This window comes from Mytilus edulis, chromosome 7, assembly GCF_963676685.1.
Source record: "Mytilus edulis chromosome 7, xbMytEdul2.2, whole genome shotgun sequence".
Lineage (NCBI taxonomy): Eukaryota > Metazoa > Mollusca > Bivalvia > Mytilida > Mytilidae > Mytilus > Mytilus edulis.
Genome location: NC_092350.1, coordinates 55,058,611 through 55,077,058, shown reverse-complemented (window position 1 = coordinate 55,077,058; position 18,448 = coordinate 55,058,611). Strand labels below are relative to the sequence as shown.

The following is an 18,448-nucleotide window of genomic DNA, read 5'->3' as shown; positions in this document are numbered from 1 at the left end:
ATACAATAATTAAATTGTGTAAATTAATTGAAAATAAAATTCAGATTCGTAATTCCGAAAGTGTATAAAAATAAAAGGAAACAATTTTTGATTACTTTCTTAGCGGCAATTGGCGTAAAGATTGAAATATGAAGCAAAAAATAGTAGTTTTAATCTTTTATATAAACTAAATGCAATATTACCCAATTTGATATACCATTGTACATCTGTTTGATATCATTGACTTTACCGGAATTTCTTAACTTGTATTCAAATCTGGCTGTGTTTAAATGCTAATAAAACTATTGCAATTTTAAAGTTTTTAATTGACCAAAAAATACAACATACAACATGCATGATTTTTTTTAAGTTTCTTTTTAACATTTTATTCTTACATAATTAAATTCATTTGACAATCATTTACACGAACTTTTTGTGAAAAGAATATCAATTATCTAAGCTAAGGCATTATTTCTTTTGAGGATTTTTGAGGATTTTTTTTTAAATTCTATGATAATATTTGTGCAATGTTGAACATGATAGCCGTCATTAATCCAAATAAGTAATACAGTAGTTGTAATAAAAGTTATATTTTAGTCATGCATAACTGATATTGACGAATTTATAATAGTTCGTCCATACATCGTTGTTCTTGAAACAATCATTATTAGTATACATGTAAGTTTCCTGACGTATAAGAGCCATTGAGGATGAGCTCCAGAGAAATCAGACTAGTGGCGTTTCGTTCGTTTGTTTGTTGGGAAAGGAGAGGAAATGCAACCGCTTGTACAGATAAACGACAGAATTACCATACAAGCATTTATAGTCAACACAATCAGAAAGAGTTCCCATCGTTAGACGGGGAATATGAAGGCTTCCAAGAATGAACAAGTGACATGTCTAACTCTGAACAGTTAGAAAACAGACTATCGACATCGACCGCTTGTTCTTAATATTTGAAACTGTATGCATATATATACGTATACGTTTATGATATATATAGTGATGAGTTCTTGCGTCTGACAAAAAACTAAATTCCTTCATGGTTATATCTTGCCATACGTTTATATTGGTTTGTAAGGTGATTACTCACAATCGTTATTTGAAAATCCTGTTTGTGAGATGTAGATTCATTTCAATACAGAAATTTCGTCTATATATTTCACAAGTGTATAACACGGAGAAGCTCTGAGGGTCCATTACTCCCATTTTGTTTGGGTGTGAACCATCGATGTTTACAGCAATATCACAGAATAAGATGATGATGGTAGAAAGAACTATGGACGTCATGTGGCAAATATTACATGCATATCGGACAATGAGTTGTCAATCTGTATGAAAAGATTTCTAATACAACCATATTATTGAGAAGGAATGTTTACATGCTATACTCTCGTACTAGTATTACAGGGTTCTTGTGGCGTTCACCTTAGACACACATCTTTTTAACGATGTTTAAAAAAAAAGACAGAACCAATTTAATGTCATATTTCCCTATTTTTTAAATATAACTAAAAGTCTTTTATCTGACAAGAATACCCCTATTTAGCGAACAAGTAATTTATTCTTTTTTCTGTTATTGAATACCAAGAAAGAAAATAAATCCCGAAATTAATTTGAAACTTTGATACTCAAAAGTTTCCCAGCAAAATATTCACATTCCCTGGGGATAATTAGTGTTCGTCCAGTGGCATATATAACAATTGTGATGACGAATTACTTCCTTTGTTCGAGAACAATCTTATTGAAATATAAATCTGTGATTTTACTAGGTCCACAGCTTCAATGAACCAAAGCAAAAGTTATACATCGACCTGTATTTAAATCAAATTGGTTCTCTTCTTCTTCTGGTATACAATAGTCTATCGACATTCGATGATTACATACTGTTAACATACGTGGACTAGTCTATTTACAACACTTTTACCCCTATTTATTCAAAATATATGTTTTTTTCTTATGTTCAATGTATACATGTATATATTTTAAATTGCGTTATAGTTCCGTAACTTTCTATCCAGTCGTATAAACGAATCGTCGGTAAGTGCGTACATTTTTTTTAAATCAATATTTCTGGTCTGTTCCAATCTGTCCTTCACTATTGACAATAACTATATATTACATTTTCCCAAATTCACCCTTGGAAAAAATATTTAAATAGATTTTAATTTCATCAAATCTTATTTTTTGGGTATTATTTATATGTTTATGAATTATATTCTTTACACCAGAAATGTTATTTATAAACAAGCGTATGAGTTTAGTAATGACAAGTAAGACAGAGTTGTATATTATTCATCTGATAGTTCAAAATGGAAAGTTATAAGTTATAAGGTATCAGCCGTGTACACTGATCAATACCTGCAGAAGTGAAACGATGCATGAACTTGCAAGCCCGACAGGAAATCGCTTGAATACCTGGACGTGTCACCTCACACCCCTCACAATACCTTTGGAAGTAATACCTTTAGCCATGCTGGTGATCAGATGAGGGAAGATCAAAATATATTTGTTTATTACTTTAAAGAATTATGAACAAATAAGATTTTCGAAAATAATTTTCACGGAACACTTATTTATGATTTCAACTTTGACTTTTCACCTAATTCCAATATCAACAGTTTAAAAACAACAGACCATGGTAATTTAAAAAAGTAAGAATATTTTTCGTATCAAGTTAGTTAGTCGGATAAAACAACCGTACGATTGACAAGATATCGACACGCAATTACGACTACATCGGTTACTGTAGTTTTGTTTCTTTGTGGTTTATAGACCTATCGTTTTTATTAATCGGGAAAGAAGACAAAATGGCGGATCGCAGAGAATTGATACTCTAAATTTAAAATCGATGGTGATCGCTTATCTAGCGGAATAAAACTTTAATATCTATGAATTTGAGCATTTTTATACAGAATGAACATAATATCAATTTTTGATTGTTTTGCGAAGTTTCCCTTTAAATATAAATCAAATATATAAATAAGAAATAATCATTAAAAGACAAACAATTTGTTAAAGGTTAAACCTCATTGGTCTTTCATGAATGAAATCGTGTAGGTAGGTCATAAGAAAGCATTACTATATAGTTTTGTTCAGATCAAATACACAACAGGTTAGTGTAGTTCAGTTATAAGTCACAAACTACTCCTTCAAGTTGATATTGATAGGTCTTCAAAGTTTAAGTGCATTTCGTTTTCTTAAACTTGTTATTGAAGCCTATGCTGTAAGTCTTCCATAACATATCCACAAAGTATTTTATTATTTAAACGCAATACGTTGTTCGTTTGGCTACATCTATCACACTAGATATTTACTTTGACAATCTCAATAAGTTCTTAAAGAAAAAAAGGTTTTAACTGCAAATAAATAAGACGATGTGGTATGATTGCAACATACTAAACATTACTTAGAACATGTGGAGAAAAAAGTACATTTTTTTAATACAAATATACTGAACTCCGATGAAAATGCAAAAAGGAAAGACCCTAATCAAATGGCAAAATCAGAAGCTCAAATTCATCAAAAGAATGGATAACAACTGTCATAACTATTCTTGACGTGTTACAAGTATTTTCCTATGTACAAAAAGGTGGATTAAACCTGTTTTTGTAGCCAGCTTAACCTCTCACTTGTATGTAAGTTAATCCTTTCATAGGAAGTCCACATCCATGTTATATGTTGTTTTAAAAACATATATGTATATTTAACTTGAACATGCACTGACTTGGGAAGAGGAATGTGTGTAACCTTATTGTATTAAAATGATATACAATTATTTTTCATTGCTAATCGACTGGAAAATAAAGTGGCATTTGTATCTTAGTACAATGATCGTCCATATTTTATACAAAATTCATAGTGTTGTCTAAACGAACTGAATGTCTTACATGATACATAGGTCTTTCACTAAGAAGATCTTCAACATGGACATGATCTAATACAGTTAAACCTTGATAAACCTATGTCGAAAGAACCCTACAATACTATAGACCTACCCGAGATGGCTTAAAGATATATTTTATTTTCCATTTTAAACAAACTGATAGCACTCCTAATAGCAACAATTTCAATTTCATAACATCTAAACAACTAACCACAGTACAAAAGATCAGAAAAAAAGCAAAACAGGACTTAATATCGGAACGAAATTAATCTATGCCGACGAAAGTATTACACTCCCTCCTTCATACTTAGTATCTACTGTTTGTTAACTTCGAGTCTATTTGTATTAATATAATTCATTTTATGAAAGATAATTTGCAGTCTATTTAACATTGTCGTACTCAGACATTTAATGTATTTACAATGTGTTTGAACCCATGTCTATACTACCTTAAAACAAATACATAAACATTAAGATTGTAACACTATGTTGACTACTGTTTTACATTTTTACCTCTTATGTCTTTTTATTTTATTTTACACATCGTTGATAATAGAATATAATTTGATGCGTATGTGAACACGTGATAGGTTTAGGTAGCTATAATACCAGGTTTAATCCATCATTTTCAACAACATAAAATGCATGTACCAAGCCAGGAGTATGACAGTTGTTATCCATTTTTGTGATGTGTTTGAGCTTTATATATTGATTAGGCACTTTCTTTATTGAATTTTTCTCGGAGTTCATTTGTTATTCTACTTTGTATTACTATTGCATAAAATTCCATTATTAAAAAAAAAAGTGTGCACAAAACAAAGAGACATAATAGATGAAAAAAAGTGAAAAATAGAGGTACCGACGTCAACATTCTGATATTATCTTAATCACTACAAATTGAAACAAATGTGTTTTAACGAAACGCAAAAAAAGCATATACACAAATTACATAAATTTGAATTAAAGACTTTAATATCAAATATTTTACCATAAAACAATTAAACAATGACGGGATGTATAAGTACAGATTCACGTTAAATGAATATAACCATAAACACACTAAACAGTCAACGTAATAGCAATGCAGCCATAAAGAGGAATGTCATAACAAGCAATTACGATGATACACAATTCAATTACTCATAATCTATACACCTAGACCAACGTGTGTTATTAGTGAAGTTGATACATAATTTTTATCATCATGATTTTTGTACCATCTTATGAACCTTTTAGAAAAAAGAAGAGACGTTTTCTGACATACAAAGTCTGAGAAGTAGCTGTAAGCTTTGAATATCGAATAAATTGGCAAATGTATATGTTCCGGACCATATGACTATTTGGACCATACGCGTATGGTCATGACCATATGCGTATACTCATATGGTCCGACCATACGCGTATGGTCCGACCGTACGCGTATGGTCGGACCATATGAGTATAATACTCGTTTGGTTATTAACGGACCGGACCATATGAGTATTTGGACCATATAGGTATATTTATTTTTCCAAATTACATTATAAACGTTTCAATAATACAAGAACTTTATCTAAAAAAAACAGTGATGGTTTAAAACATGAAAATTTTTTAATTTTATAATAAAAAAAAACTACGTAAAAATTTAATATTGATGCCATAGTTAGTTTTCATCGCTTATTACATTAGTGCATGTAGGCTTGGATGACATTCACTTCCACACGGTATCATAGCTTTTTTGCATTTGCAAGTTTTGTGCACGATCTTTTTCATTTACACATTTTGTTTGCGAGTGAAAAACAAGCCTTTTTTGCAGCTGCGTACAGTGATACCGAGGTCTTTAGCAATTCTGATGTCTACAGTGTTTTAAAGAAGCTCTAGATCTCAAATGTCGTAAAATGGTTGACTGCAATACACCATCTTCACAACACAACTTAAATAGTATGCTACTTTCCAGTGACTTCTTATGTAACAGTTCATTAAGATATAAAAATGTGTTTACTTTAAATTTGACAATTAAGTAAAATTAACAATGTGAAACTTCTTATTTTTATTTAGCTTATCTTTTTATTATAATATAACGATAAAATTACCTATATGATAGCGTCTTTTGAATGAACGGTCATACCATATGAAGAGTTTAGAAGTATTAAAAGTAAACTGTAACATAGTGTTAATTACCCCGACCATACGCGTATGGTCGGACCATATGAGTATATACCCATATGGTCATGACCATACGCGTATGGTCCAAATACTCATATGGTCCGGAACGTATATACCATATGCAAGTGAAGTTGATATATTGCTATGCCTTGCGAATTGGCTTTAACATGTTTCTTTCCTTTACAATTCTTTAATATTTCATCGAAGACATATCTTCACTCACCAGGGACAAAGGAATGTTTTTCTGACTATGTGTACTCTCTTGGTCATAATGGTATAGTCTCAGAAATTTCCAGAAAGTAAAATCCATAATTATTTCAGATATACCATTTGCTTGTTCATGAACTTAAAATACGGCTCTCGTCATGAATGTTTGCTTGCAAAGCCCATATACAAATATTCAATCATAGTTAACCTGTGATGGTACTCTTTCAGTAAGGTATATATCGTTTAAATTAACAGTACCGAGGCAATAAGTTCATAGTGATCTAGCAGACTAAAACACATTAGCTGGGACACAAGTCTAATTGATTCACTTTTCTTATAAGCGTATAATACTTTTTGCAATGAAATTTAGTCAAATCGATCTATATAGAAATTCGTTAGAACAACATATTGGACATACCAAATATTACTGAAATACAGATGTCCGGTTCAATAAATTATCCATTTCTGATTATCGTTTCCAATTATCTGCAATAATGTCATTCTCAATGTTAGTACGAAAGGGAGTGCAGTGCATTTTTTCCAAAATATTGCCTAGTATTTCTGGATTTAACCATACTCATACTGTTATCGTCTTTATATTAATTTTCTTTATCATACACTTAAAACAAAGGTATAATTAATCAGTTATAACAGTTGTACATGTACCACAGAAGTGGTAAGATACTGTTACACACGGTTATTTAAATGAGGACTATGTATAGACAATATGAAGAAAAAATAAGTCAGATACGCGATATTTATTGTAATGCATACTTCTGTTATCTTTCATCTGCTTTTAGCTAGCTTTAAAACCAGGTTCAGTTCATGAGAAAATGACTGTGCCAAGTCAGGAATATGACAGTTGTTATCTATTCGTTTGATTTGTCTGAGCTTTTGATTTTGCCATTTGATTAAGGATTTGCCGTTTTTAAATTCCTCGGAGTGATTTCGCTTTTTGATATACGCTTTCTGGTCATGATGTATTTTTAAAACGATTAAATAATAATAGCCATACCAATAGTATTGTATGTGTTCATGAGAGATATATTTTTATCTGTCGCATGTGCTGTTGGTGAAATCATAATTCGACTGTAACAATGTTTCCACCAAATAGCTGTTGATGCAGTGATAATAATGTGTTTTACCTCTTAAATAGGTTATTTAAATCCCCAAGGTAAATATTATGAAATAAGAACTGAAAAGCATACTACAATTTTAAGTGTATAACTATATCTTTTTGTTCAAACTATTTATTTATAACCATTTAAACACCAATGTGACCAACTCTAATACCTGAAGGTATAAACCGTTCATTTTAATAGACTAATGCAAAAGTACATACATTTCACAATTCCTACTATTGCTGTATCAATGAACTGTTGGAAAACGTCCAGGAATTGACAAAAGCTGAATGACAAGATCGAATTAATTAGTTCTTGAACGAATTGATCGGTTTATGATTTTTATCTTTTCCTTTATAAATTCGGTATATTTATAGACTTTGAATGAATGAAAATTCAAGTTAACCACAATGTAGGAGGAACTTTTTTTTCTGAGAACTTCTAATTATGCAACTGGTTTACATATATGTGTGGTACAACGCACAGCACAGAAGATATATCATAATAAGTTTCACGACTTAGAACAAAACACTTTTTTAACCATTGAAAACATGTTTTTTTAATAATGAAAAATGCATTTCAAAGCCACCACCTTTATAGATTACTCTTCTATACTTTAGATGTTTGTTTGAACAGCTTCACCAGAATGACAAATCAAAATAATACACTTTGAATAAATAACGTTTCCTATACCAGGAATACATTACCTTAGCAGTATTTGGCACAACTTTTTGGAATTTTGGGTCATCAATGCTCTTCAACTTTGTACTTGTTTGACTTTATAACTATTTTGATATGAACGTCACTAATAAGTCTTATGTAAATGAAGACGAAATGCGCGTCTGGTGTATCTAATTATATTCCTGGTACCTTTGATTACTATGTGTTAACTGATTAAATCAATGTTAATCTTGGCCACGATAAAAATTCAAATAAAATTTGGAATATTTTACATGGCCACTTAATCCTAATTATAATTGAGTGATGCATATAAATACGTTCACCCTAATTCTCTAATATGAGAGGTTGGGAAACGTCTTGTCCGATACACATGTTGATGTACGCAGTGGTCCGAAGCAACATAAAACTCAAGAATTGGTTCGGTTTCCCATACGAAGTGAAATGATATACGAAACAACATTCGAAAATGTATCTTCTGTTTTCCAAGAAATACTAATGCAAGACTGATAATTTCCTTTGCAGGCTTTAATCCAACCACATTAATTATGTATGTGCCAGTCCCAAGTCGGACGCCTGTAATTCAGTGGTTTTCGTTTGTTTATGTTTTCCATATTTGTTTTTCGTTCATTTAAAAAAAATTATAAGGCAGTTAGTTTTCTCGTTTGAATTATTTTACATTTTGATATCGGGGCCTTTTATAGCTGACTATGCGGTATTGGCTTTGCTCATTGTTGAAGGCCGAACGTTGACCTATAGTTGTAAATGTCTATGCCATTTTGGTCTCTTGTGGACAGTTGTCTCATTGGCAATCACACCCCATCACTTTTTCTATATTTGCTTTCTCATTTTCACATGCCCGTATGATTTACTTTAAATAAAATACTTTATTTAAGATATGACGATTGTTTGTTTAACCGCTCCTTACTGCTATCTTTTTTTTTTTATTATTTTCACATACTTAACATATTCATTGAAATCAGTGTCAGAACTGAGGTGTCCATATACTGTCATTCAAAGTCCTTTTACGCAAACACATAATTTAAAACAAACACAATGCTTATATGTATATTTTCAAACAGTATTTCCATTGGTGTTCCTTGCAAAGATTCAAAAGAACCCTGGTTCTTTTCTTAACTCTGATGAGGTCCACAATTGGATATTTTCATATTCCTGACTTGGTACAGATATTTTTAAATGTAGGAAATGATGCATTGAACCTGGTTTTATAGCGCAAAACCTCTCATTTGTTAAACATTTGCATCAAATATTGAAAAAGACGCGTGACAACTTTTGTGAAATACATCATGACATTTTTTTAACATTCCTTAGTGCTATCTTTCTATCATTTTTGTATAAATACATAGTATTATACATTAGATACAGCCTAAGGATGAAGGTGTCAGGAAACTGACATCCAAAGGCCTATCACTTAACAAGCATTGAAAAAAAAAACATTGTTTATACATTAAATAGAACCTTGGTTCTTCTCTGGACTATGATGAAGTCCACGATTCGATATTGACAGCTTTATTGACTGATTTTGTTCTGTCTGTGGTATGGTTTTTCTTATGATAACAATTATAATGTCGCATATGTTTTACATGTATCTAGCCATATATATTATAAGTCGTTATGGTAAATGTACATTGTATTACATGTCTATAAGTATATGCATTTCAACAAATAATTCAATAAAGTCGTATTTTCAAAACAGAAAAACACCAAAAAGGTATTGCAATCATGATTGCATAACATAAAAACAGTATAAAAATCAATATAGAGGTTGTAAACAAATAAGTTGTAAAAGCACTCATACTGAATTAAATGCATGACGGTGTTTGTTCAAGACCTTATAGTTTATGTTATAAGATAAACTCTTAGTTACAATTGTCCGTTCATTTCGCAATGTACACTATTGATTTTTAAATACAAATTTTTTAAAAACTTCCTTGAATACAAACGTGGATTTGCATAATTCCAGGATAACATGTCATTGGGACGATTGGAATTTGATATGTTTACCTTTTGAAATCCTGCATATTTATAGAAAATAAATGAATGACAAAATATTGTCAATCTATGATAATATTAGGTGAGACACGTTTTCAAATTTTTAAAGTGTGTTATTTGTTTAATTTCTGTAATGCCTAATAAATTTGATGACATACTTATTGCTATGGCTGTATAGAACAAAAGGATCTTCTTAGAACCAATACATCATACGATACTTATAAATAGGGTTGACATTACGGAAGTCTACTCAAACATTCATGGACGACTATTCAACAAAGGTGAGGTGTTCTTTATTTTTTTTTAATACTATAGTACTTAACATGCCAAGTATATTTGTATTCTTTTTTATATATTTATACGTTAATGTTAATATCAAGTGTATGTTACGTATACGCCGGTTTTGCTTCTGAATAGAAAACTTCATATGATGAAGACAAAATCTTTCAATCAGTTTAACTGAGGTCTGGAGCTGGCATGTCAGTTAACTGCTAATAGGTTGTTATTTATGTATTATTGTCATTTTATTTATTTTCTTTTGTTAGATCTTCTGACATCGGACTCAGACTTCTCTTGAACTGAATTTTAATGTGCGTATTGTTATGCGTCTACTTTTCTACATTGGCTATAGGTATAGGGGGAGGGTTGAGATCTCATAAACATGTTTAACCCCGCCGCATTGTTTTGCCTGTCCCAAGTCAGGAGCCTCTGGCCTTTGTTAGTCTTGTATGATTTTTAATTTTAGTTTCTTGTCTATAATTCGGAGTTTAGTATGACGTCCATTATCACAGTACTAGTATACATATTTTTAAAGGGGCCAGCTGAAGGAAACCTACGGGTGTGGGAGTTTCTCGCTACATTGAAGACCCTTTAGTGGACTTCGGCTGATGTCTGCTTTATGGTCGGGTTGTTGTCGCTTTGACACATTCCCCATTTCCTTTCTCGATTTTAGTATATTGATATTATCGAAACGCTACAAAATATGTCAGTTTCAACACATAGTAACATACATATATTGCACACTTAGTATTCGTAATGGTGATTCATAAGCAATAAAATAAAATACATGTTTGGCCTATTAATATCAGTGTTGAAATGTAAAAAAAAAAAAAAATCGCTTGTAAAACCAGCTTACTAAGGCTTCCGATAATACTCATGCACTGATCATGCTGGTATATATCTTTCAAACAAAACAATAAGAAACAGTTAGTATGTGAAAAGTCAATCTTCGTCAGCATTTCAGAAATTAACACCTTACTATATTACAGCTGTACAGAATAATCAAAATTACCACTACTAATGTGGTAGTGCATGAAACCATTTTGTTGAAGAGGGAACAGTCAGTTTGAGTGTATTGTCTGTAATTAGACTGTACATCATACGTTTTTATGAAAACTTCACATACAAATATTTTCCTTGTCATGACAAAATGTTCTTTTTTTAAATTTTATACATGTTTGTAAATGTATTCTATCAAACATGTGCTGTTCTGCCGCTTATCTATAATAATGTATTTTTAACATTTAAAAAAACACTAGAACTGTCTACTTACTACTAGGCCGTCAAATTGTTTAGGTCGTCGTCATTATCTTGCTTCGTGTGAAGAAATATTACGTTTCTTTGCACTCTAAAGAATCCTTGCCATGTAAAAACTCCCTCAGGGGTCTGACATGACCAATTGAAAAGCTGGATATATCCGCCTCTGTTGTTTTACATAACAGTCTATAATTCCCGCCCTGTGACTTCGTTGTTCAACCTTACAGACTGATGCATGTCATAGTTATCAATAATTTATCGACTTACATATGTATGAAATAGCTACCAACCACTAAACGTAGATCTATCTGTTTTATTCGTCACATTTATTATTTCCTATTCTGTTTAACTAATTTGACAAAACGTCTTTGACCAAGAAAAATACACGTTCTTTCTGTTTCAGGTATTATCATGGCTTGGGATATCTATGGTTACTACGTACCGAATTTTGTGGGTCAATTTATATAAAAATATTAGACAAGCCGAAGAAAGAAATAAGCGAAGACGAAATGAAAACATTACAATATTAAACAAATTAATAACAAACGACACGAAGGCATTGATGAATTTGATGAAAGACGACCAAACAGATACCACATGGATGGAACCTGTTACAAAACATGAATCCATAAAATTTCAAATGGCATTGTTGGTCGATGAATCCGTTACTGTTACGTACCGAATTATAGTTTTACAAAACTCAACCGTTGATAAAGAAGCATTACTTAAATGGATTGGGGAAAACATTAAGCAAATTACTGTTTGTAATCGAGATGACAACAAAGTGGTAACTAAATTGATAAGAGACAATTATTCAACGTTGACAGATTCAATCGTAAACGACAAAAAAACGTTTATAAGCATGATAGCAGGAGACCACGAAAAGTTAGACGAAAAAATTGAACAAGACATCAAAACTTTAACTGAAATGAACTGGCCATCATCCAGTAACACGTATAGAAATTATGATATTATAGTTTTACCGAAAACAAGCAACAAGAAAACGATGACTGAACTAGGAGCAAGGTAATTGTTGTGTTCCTTTCACTTTGCATTACAAACATATATATGTTGCGTAAATGTATGTTTAAGTAAACTTTTCATTTTAAAATGTAAATGTTACAGTAAATAAATGAAATTAGGAATTACACGTAATTACTAAAAACATCAGTTCATACCTGTAATAACTAAGCAATTATTTATGTATTTACTGATTATTTAAGAAATAACAGGTATTAACTGAGCTTTTTAATCATTCTTACAACTGATAGCTAACATGCTTTTGTATTGATTTTAAAGAAATAGTTAAAAAACACAAATGAAAATGTAAGGGGGAATAGATTGAAGGGCTTACTTGAGGGTTATGGACTCAGGTGTCCTTCAAGACCGCATGCTCTTTAATTTTGTTTTTGAAATGAAACTGAAAATGGTTGTTTGACAAATTTTGAAAATTGGCTAAAATTCATCTGCAACATGCAAGACACTGATATAAATCAAAAATACAAGAAACACTTTTGTAAAAAGTTTATATAAGCACTTTTCCAGCTCTTGTTGATGATAGACCTTAGATGATGTTAAATTTGGTTTAATGATATTTAATTCATAATACATTTAAAGTCTCCATAGGGCATACTTTGCACTTTGTTTATTAATTTATGTTAAACGGCTATTGATAGTATCGCACAAGAAGCCGATAACACTTACAAAGCACCTGATCATGATTTGCAAACATATAGACACAGATAGACACTTTTATATCTTGATAGTTCGTGTGCTTTTTTGATGGACTTTTAAAATGTGTTAAACACTATTTATTTACATTCTTAATCACAAAGATACATGGGAGAGTGTGAATACGACAAATTAAATTGCCTACATACTAATTGCATGGGCCAGTTCAGACTGTTGAATAGCTTGTATAGGTTAATTATTTAAAATACAACAGAAAGGCAATGTAAAACATTACTTACCTTGAGAGCTCATGTCTTTCTTGTTGCTTCATTTCTACTGATAATAGTGTTTAGCTTTTCCCTTTTCATTAAGACTTTATCCCATTTTTCATTGTACAATTTGAACAACGATTCTGTACATTTTATTTTCTCTTCGCCCATTTTCAACAAATATTTGTAAGACATGTTAAAGAGCAATTAACTGTTATAACAATGTTTTTTTGATTCAAATTTGAATATTTGATTTACAATATACTAGAACTAATAATCCAAATTACAAAAAATATAAAATAAACAATTAACAATGTATGAACTCGATGAAATGTATCAACATTGCTTTTGTACTTCTGGCTAAGCATTATTCATTTAAACATTAATATGACCTCCAAAGACTTTCGACGGTCACATAACCAGATATAAACATAGATATATACATACACAGATAGCCTGCACGTGCAATTTGACTTTTCGAGTTATGTTTGACTTCAAACTGTAGGTTAACAGTACGTTAATCGGCGTTTGCAAATTTATATGAATGATCTCTTTTCTGGATCGGATCAGACAATTGCATGATATATCTCTTTTGTTTTATTTTAATGTTGGCTTTTTTTTACTGTTAATAGCCGAATACATGCGTAAACCCATCTACAACTTAGGTTAAAGTTGAAAGTGACATGAATATGGATTCAATGAGGTCAGAGTATTCACTTGTAAGTGAATAACTCAGTGATGGTTCTTAGATTATGTTACAAGACACCACATCTTCCTATATCTATAAACCAAAACGGCTGTTAAAAGCACTTTATCATTTAATTCATGATTGAAACAAAACTATCATATCTAATTGTTTTGTATATCTCGCATCTGAGTCCGCCATAACGACACATAAATTTCAGAATTTTCACTTTTTAATAGTACTCACTGATCTTTTGATCAGCTTAACACTCAACTGTGATAAGCTGATCATGTTACAACAGTTGTTTTAGTAATTAGTAAATAGGTGTAAAACTTCATTTCAAAAATAGTAATTACTGGTAGTAACTGATCAGTTTCAGGAATTACTTGGAATTACTAAGTGCATAAGGAATAACATGTATTTCTAAATTTTAGCATTACATGTAGTTCCTAATTTCACTTATTTACTGTAACATATATACAGGACATGCATATTCAATTGATGAAATTTATACAATTTTTTGTTCTTTTTTTGACAAAATCGTAAACATATCATGAGAGATTCAATGAATCCGAACAACATTACGACCATTATCAACATCCCGGTTTAGGACAGTTTAAAATAACAACTAGTTATAGGCAAATATGTGCCATGAATATATTTTATTGTATCTTCCCTATTGAAATGATAATACTGCTGTCATATAAATTTGGATTAATCTTTCCTTATGTTTACTGAATGAGCGAAAGTTCAACGTCCTTCGGGCAATGTTTCCTTTATACTGATTTGACTTTTGGTTTGATGTTTCTTATGGACAAAAGCTATCAACGTCATTCTCTACACACAACTCACAGAACTTAAAAACAAATATTTAACAATCTGAAAAAGGTGTATATAATCTTCACAGTAAACTGCTTCTAACGCGTTAGTACAATTATAGTGTTATTTTATTTTGTTTCATTAGTTTTACCTTTTACAATAACGATTTATTAACCTGCTGATCGAATCTAAACTAAAAATTGAATAATATGAAAATGATTATTCAGATTTTTATTGATAATTTTCGTTTAACAACTTGAAAATGTACACTTTACCTGTTTATTTTGTTATTTATTTTATATAGGTACACATGCTAATTGATTAACCTCCAAATTAAAAAAAAAATATATGTTTATATATTTCTTTTTATAAAGTAATCCCAAGAAACAAACTGTTCATATAAACATGCACATCTATTTTTGTTTTATAATTTATTGAAGTGAATTTAAACAATTATACACGATGTGACACTAGGTTTTGTCATTTAAATCAATTCTTATTATTAGTTAACAAATGTATTGCATGATCAAAGTGATTCATTGTTTTGCTGATTTGTCGAATCATCGGTATGCAACCGACGTGTATATCACATTCATTGTTATTGACCTACTTGCCTAGTAAACACATTCCACTTTTGGACTTGTATTTTATTTTATCGAATGCACAGAAAAAAAATTTTAAACGGTTACATCAAATCTAAAAGAAGCAATAAGAGTACCAAACTACAGCATTTAAAAACTCATTGGTTCACATACATATTGACCTACTTGCCTAGCAAACACATGCCGCATTTCGGTTTGTATTAAATTATACGGAATGCACAGAAACAAATCTGTCACGGTAACATCATACACTACAAACCATTAAAAGTCTGAAATTGCCTATATCTGTACTCGACTGTACTGATTTTTACTCGACCAGTCTGAATTCGTCTGAGATTTACTTGATAATACTCGACTGTAGTCTGAACCATACTTAACAGTCTGAATGTGTACTTGACCAGTACTTAACCATTTTATACTAGTCTGAATCGTACTCGACCTAGTCTGAACCGTACTGGACCTAGTCTGAACCATTCTCGACCTAGTCTGAACCATACTCGACCAAGTCTTAACCATACTCGACCTAGTCTGAACCATACTCGACCAATTCTTAACCAACCTAGACCTATTCTTTGTATCTATCAACTGAATTTTATCAATTTAGGATTTTTTTTAAATAAAAATGAAATTTGAACAACAAATTGAAATTAAAAATGTATTCATTACAGCATTGAAATTAAAATTTCACAATAATCAATCATAATATAACGTCAACACAATATTAATCAACACTTACATAAATATATATATCAACTTTTCAAATATAAATAAAACAAGCTGATCACATAATCTATAAAAATGAATTGTGACTAACAAATGACTAATATTTTCAATATTTATTCAAAATTTTATGAATACTTCGGAAGTATTTTATGGTAACTGGACTATTTTCACCATTAACTTAAACCTAGTAAATATTTAGTTGAGTTGAATTAATAATGCAGTGAATGTTTTTTTTTATTAATATATATATAAAATAGTTAATAAAACAACTTAATAAATTTAAAAAAATAAAAAAAAAAATGAGAGCGTAATTGTTTTGTTTTATTAAACCAAGAATTTAATGTAATCATGATAACCTTTTTAAAAAAAGAAATGTATTCCAAAGTAACAGTAAAAATTTTTTTCAATCAATTTAAGTAATTTTTTTTGTCAAATTAACATGGCATACAGAAAGCACTTTAATATGTTCTAATTACCTCAATATATGTGTGTTTTACAGGTAAAAAGAAAGCCCTATTGTCTTAAATTCGTGTATTATTTATCTAGTACATACATGTATATTTGAAAGGCCTTGTTATTTAACTTAAACAGGATGTTGCAATTTTGAATCAATGTTATTTAGAATTTAATACCTCTGACCAGGTGTGATCTTATTTATGAGTTTGCCACAAGCAGGGGTTATTCTTTATATTTCACCATTAATCAGAAAAACAATTTTATTTATTTATTTAATATTATCCCTCTTTGATATAAGTTGTATATAATATATTTTTTTTCATCCTAAATATAATCATAGATATATTTCTAATATAAGGTTAATTTTTTTTATAAATTTTGTTGGCTGTTGTTATATGTGTCAATAAATAGAAATTTATTTTAACAGTTAAAAAAGTAGAGTTTTTTGGTCTAGTATGGTTCAGACTGGTCGAGTACTGTTCAGACCTTTGGTTAAATATGGTTCAGACTGGAAAAATAGGTCGAGTACAAGTCTAGAATGGGTTAAGACTGTTTCAGACTGGTCGAGTAATAATTCAGACTATTTTCAACGGCAAAGATAAGGGTCAAGTACGATTTAGTACAGTCAAGTATGGTTCAGACTGGGGTCAAGTAATGTCAAGTAAAAGTCAGACCAATTCAGACTGGTCGAGTAAAAATCATTACAGTCGAGTACAGATATAGGCCAAATCAGACTTTAATGGTTTGTAGTGATATCTAAAAGAATACAAAATAGATTGCTTGTCAAAACCACGAAGTTGGTGTGCTTATTTCTTTTCATCGTTGACATTCTAAATTATTCTTATTTATTTTCAATTTGTATATAATAATGATAAATTAGACATTAATCAACAATTATTCTGTTCATATTTTATAGGGCCCTGTTGGAACCAGTATGTTTATCAGCCTTAAATATAACTTCAACAACAGTAAAATTAAAATGGGATGAACCAAGTGAAGGAACTGAGTTTATACACTTTTATCAGATAATATGTAAGGAACAAAGCAGCAGTGTGCCATATTTCTTTGAAACTCCTAGAAATGCTTGCATTTTTGTCGTAGAGGGATTAAAGCCCAACACCGAGTATGCATTTAAAATTCAAGCCATCAAGAACGGGGGATATAAAGGACCGATCAGTCAAACCTTGACAGTATCAACATTGGAAATATCTTGTTATAGAATGGCCGAGTTTTTATATGTTTTGTTTTACATTGCAGTTTTAGTATGGTTCACGTACTTGTTTTGTTATACTGTGACTACAACATAAATGATTTGTGCCACTGTTTGTACATATTTTATTTTTAGCGAGAACAATTAACATGCCAAAGATTGAAAAGTACTTCTTAATCCATTTTATCATTTCTGGTAAATTATAAGAAATAACATGTTTAAAATATGAAATTTTTAAAGTATTGTTGTTCTTTTCATTATATTTAATCGCTCATTTGTCTTATTCAGTTGAAATTATGCATCATATCCCAGTCATTGGATTTTATAATGAATGCATTGAATGAATGTCAAATATATACAACGCATTTACTTTAATTTTTTTGATGTGATTATATATAATCTTGATTTAACGTATTTAGTTTACTTTGTCTTTTATGTTTTTACTCCT

The 18,448-nt window shown here is 30.5% G+C and overlaps 1 protein-coding gene across 1 annotated transcript; it reads left to right on the top strand.

Annotated features, from left to right (window-relative positions):
• The first annotated feature begins 10,180 nt into the window (after positions 1-10,180).
• On the top strand, positions 10,181-18,239 carry LOC139481800 (uncharacterized). The gene is made up of 3 exons (XM_071265306.1): positions 10,181-10,310; positions 11,969-12,591; positions 17,707-18,239. The coding sequence occupies exons 1-3, from the start codon at positions 10,290-10,292 to the stop codon at positions 18,095-18,097; spliced, it is 1,035 nt and encodes a 344-aa protein (XP_071121407.1). The 5' UTR covers positions 10,181-10,289; the 3' UTR covers positions 18,098-18,239.
• Positions 18,240-18,448: the final 209 nt, after the last annotated feature.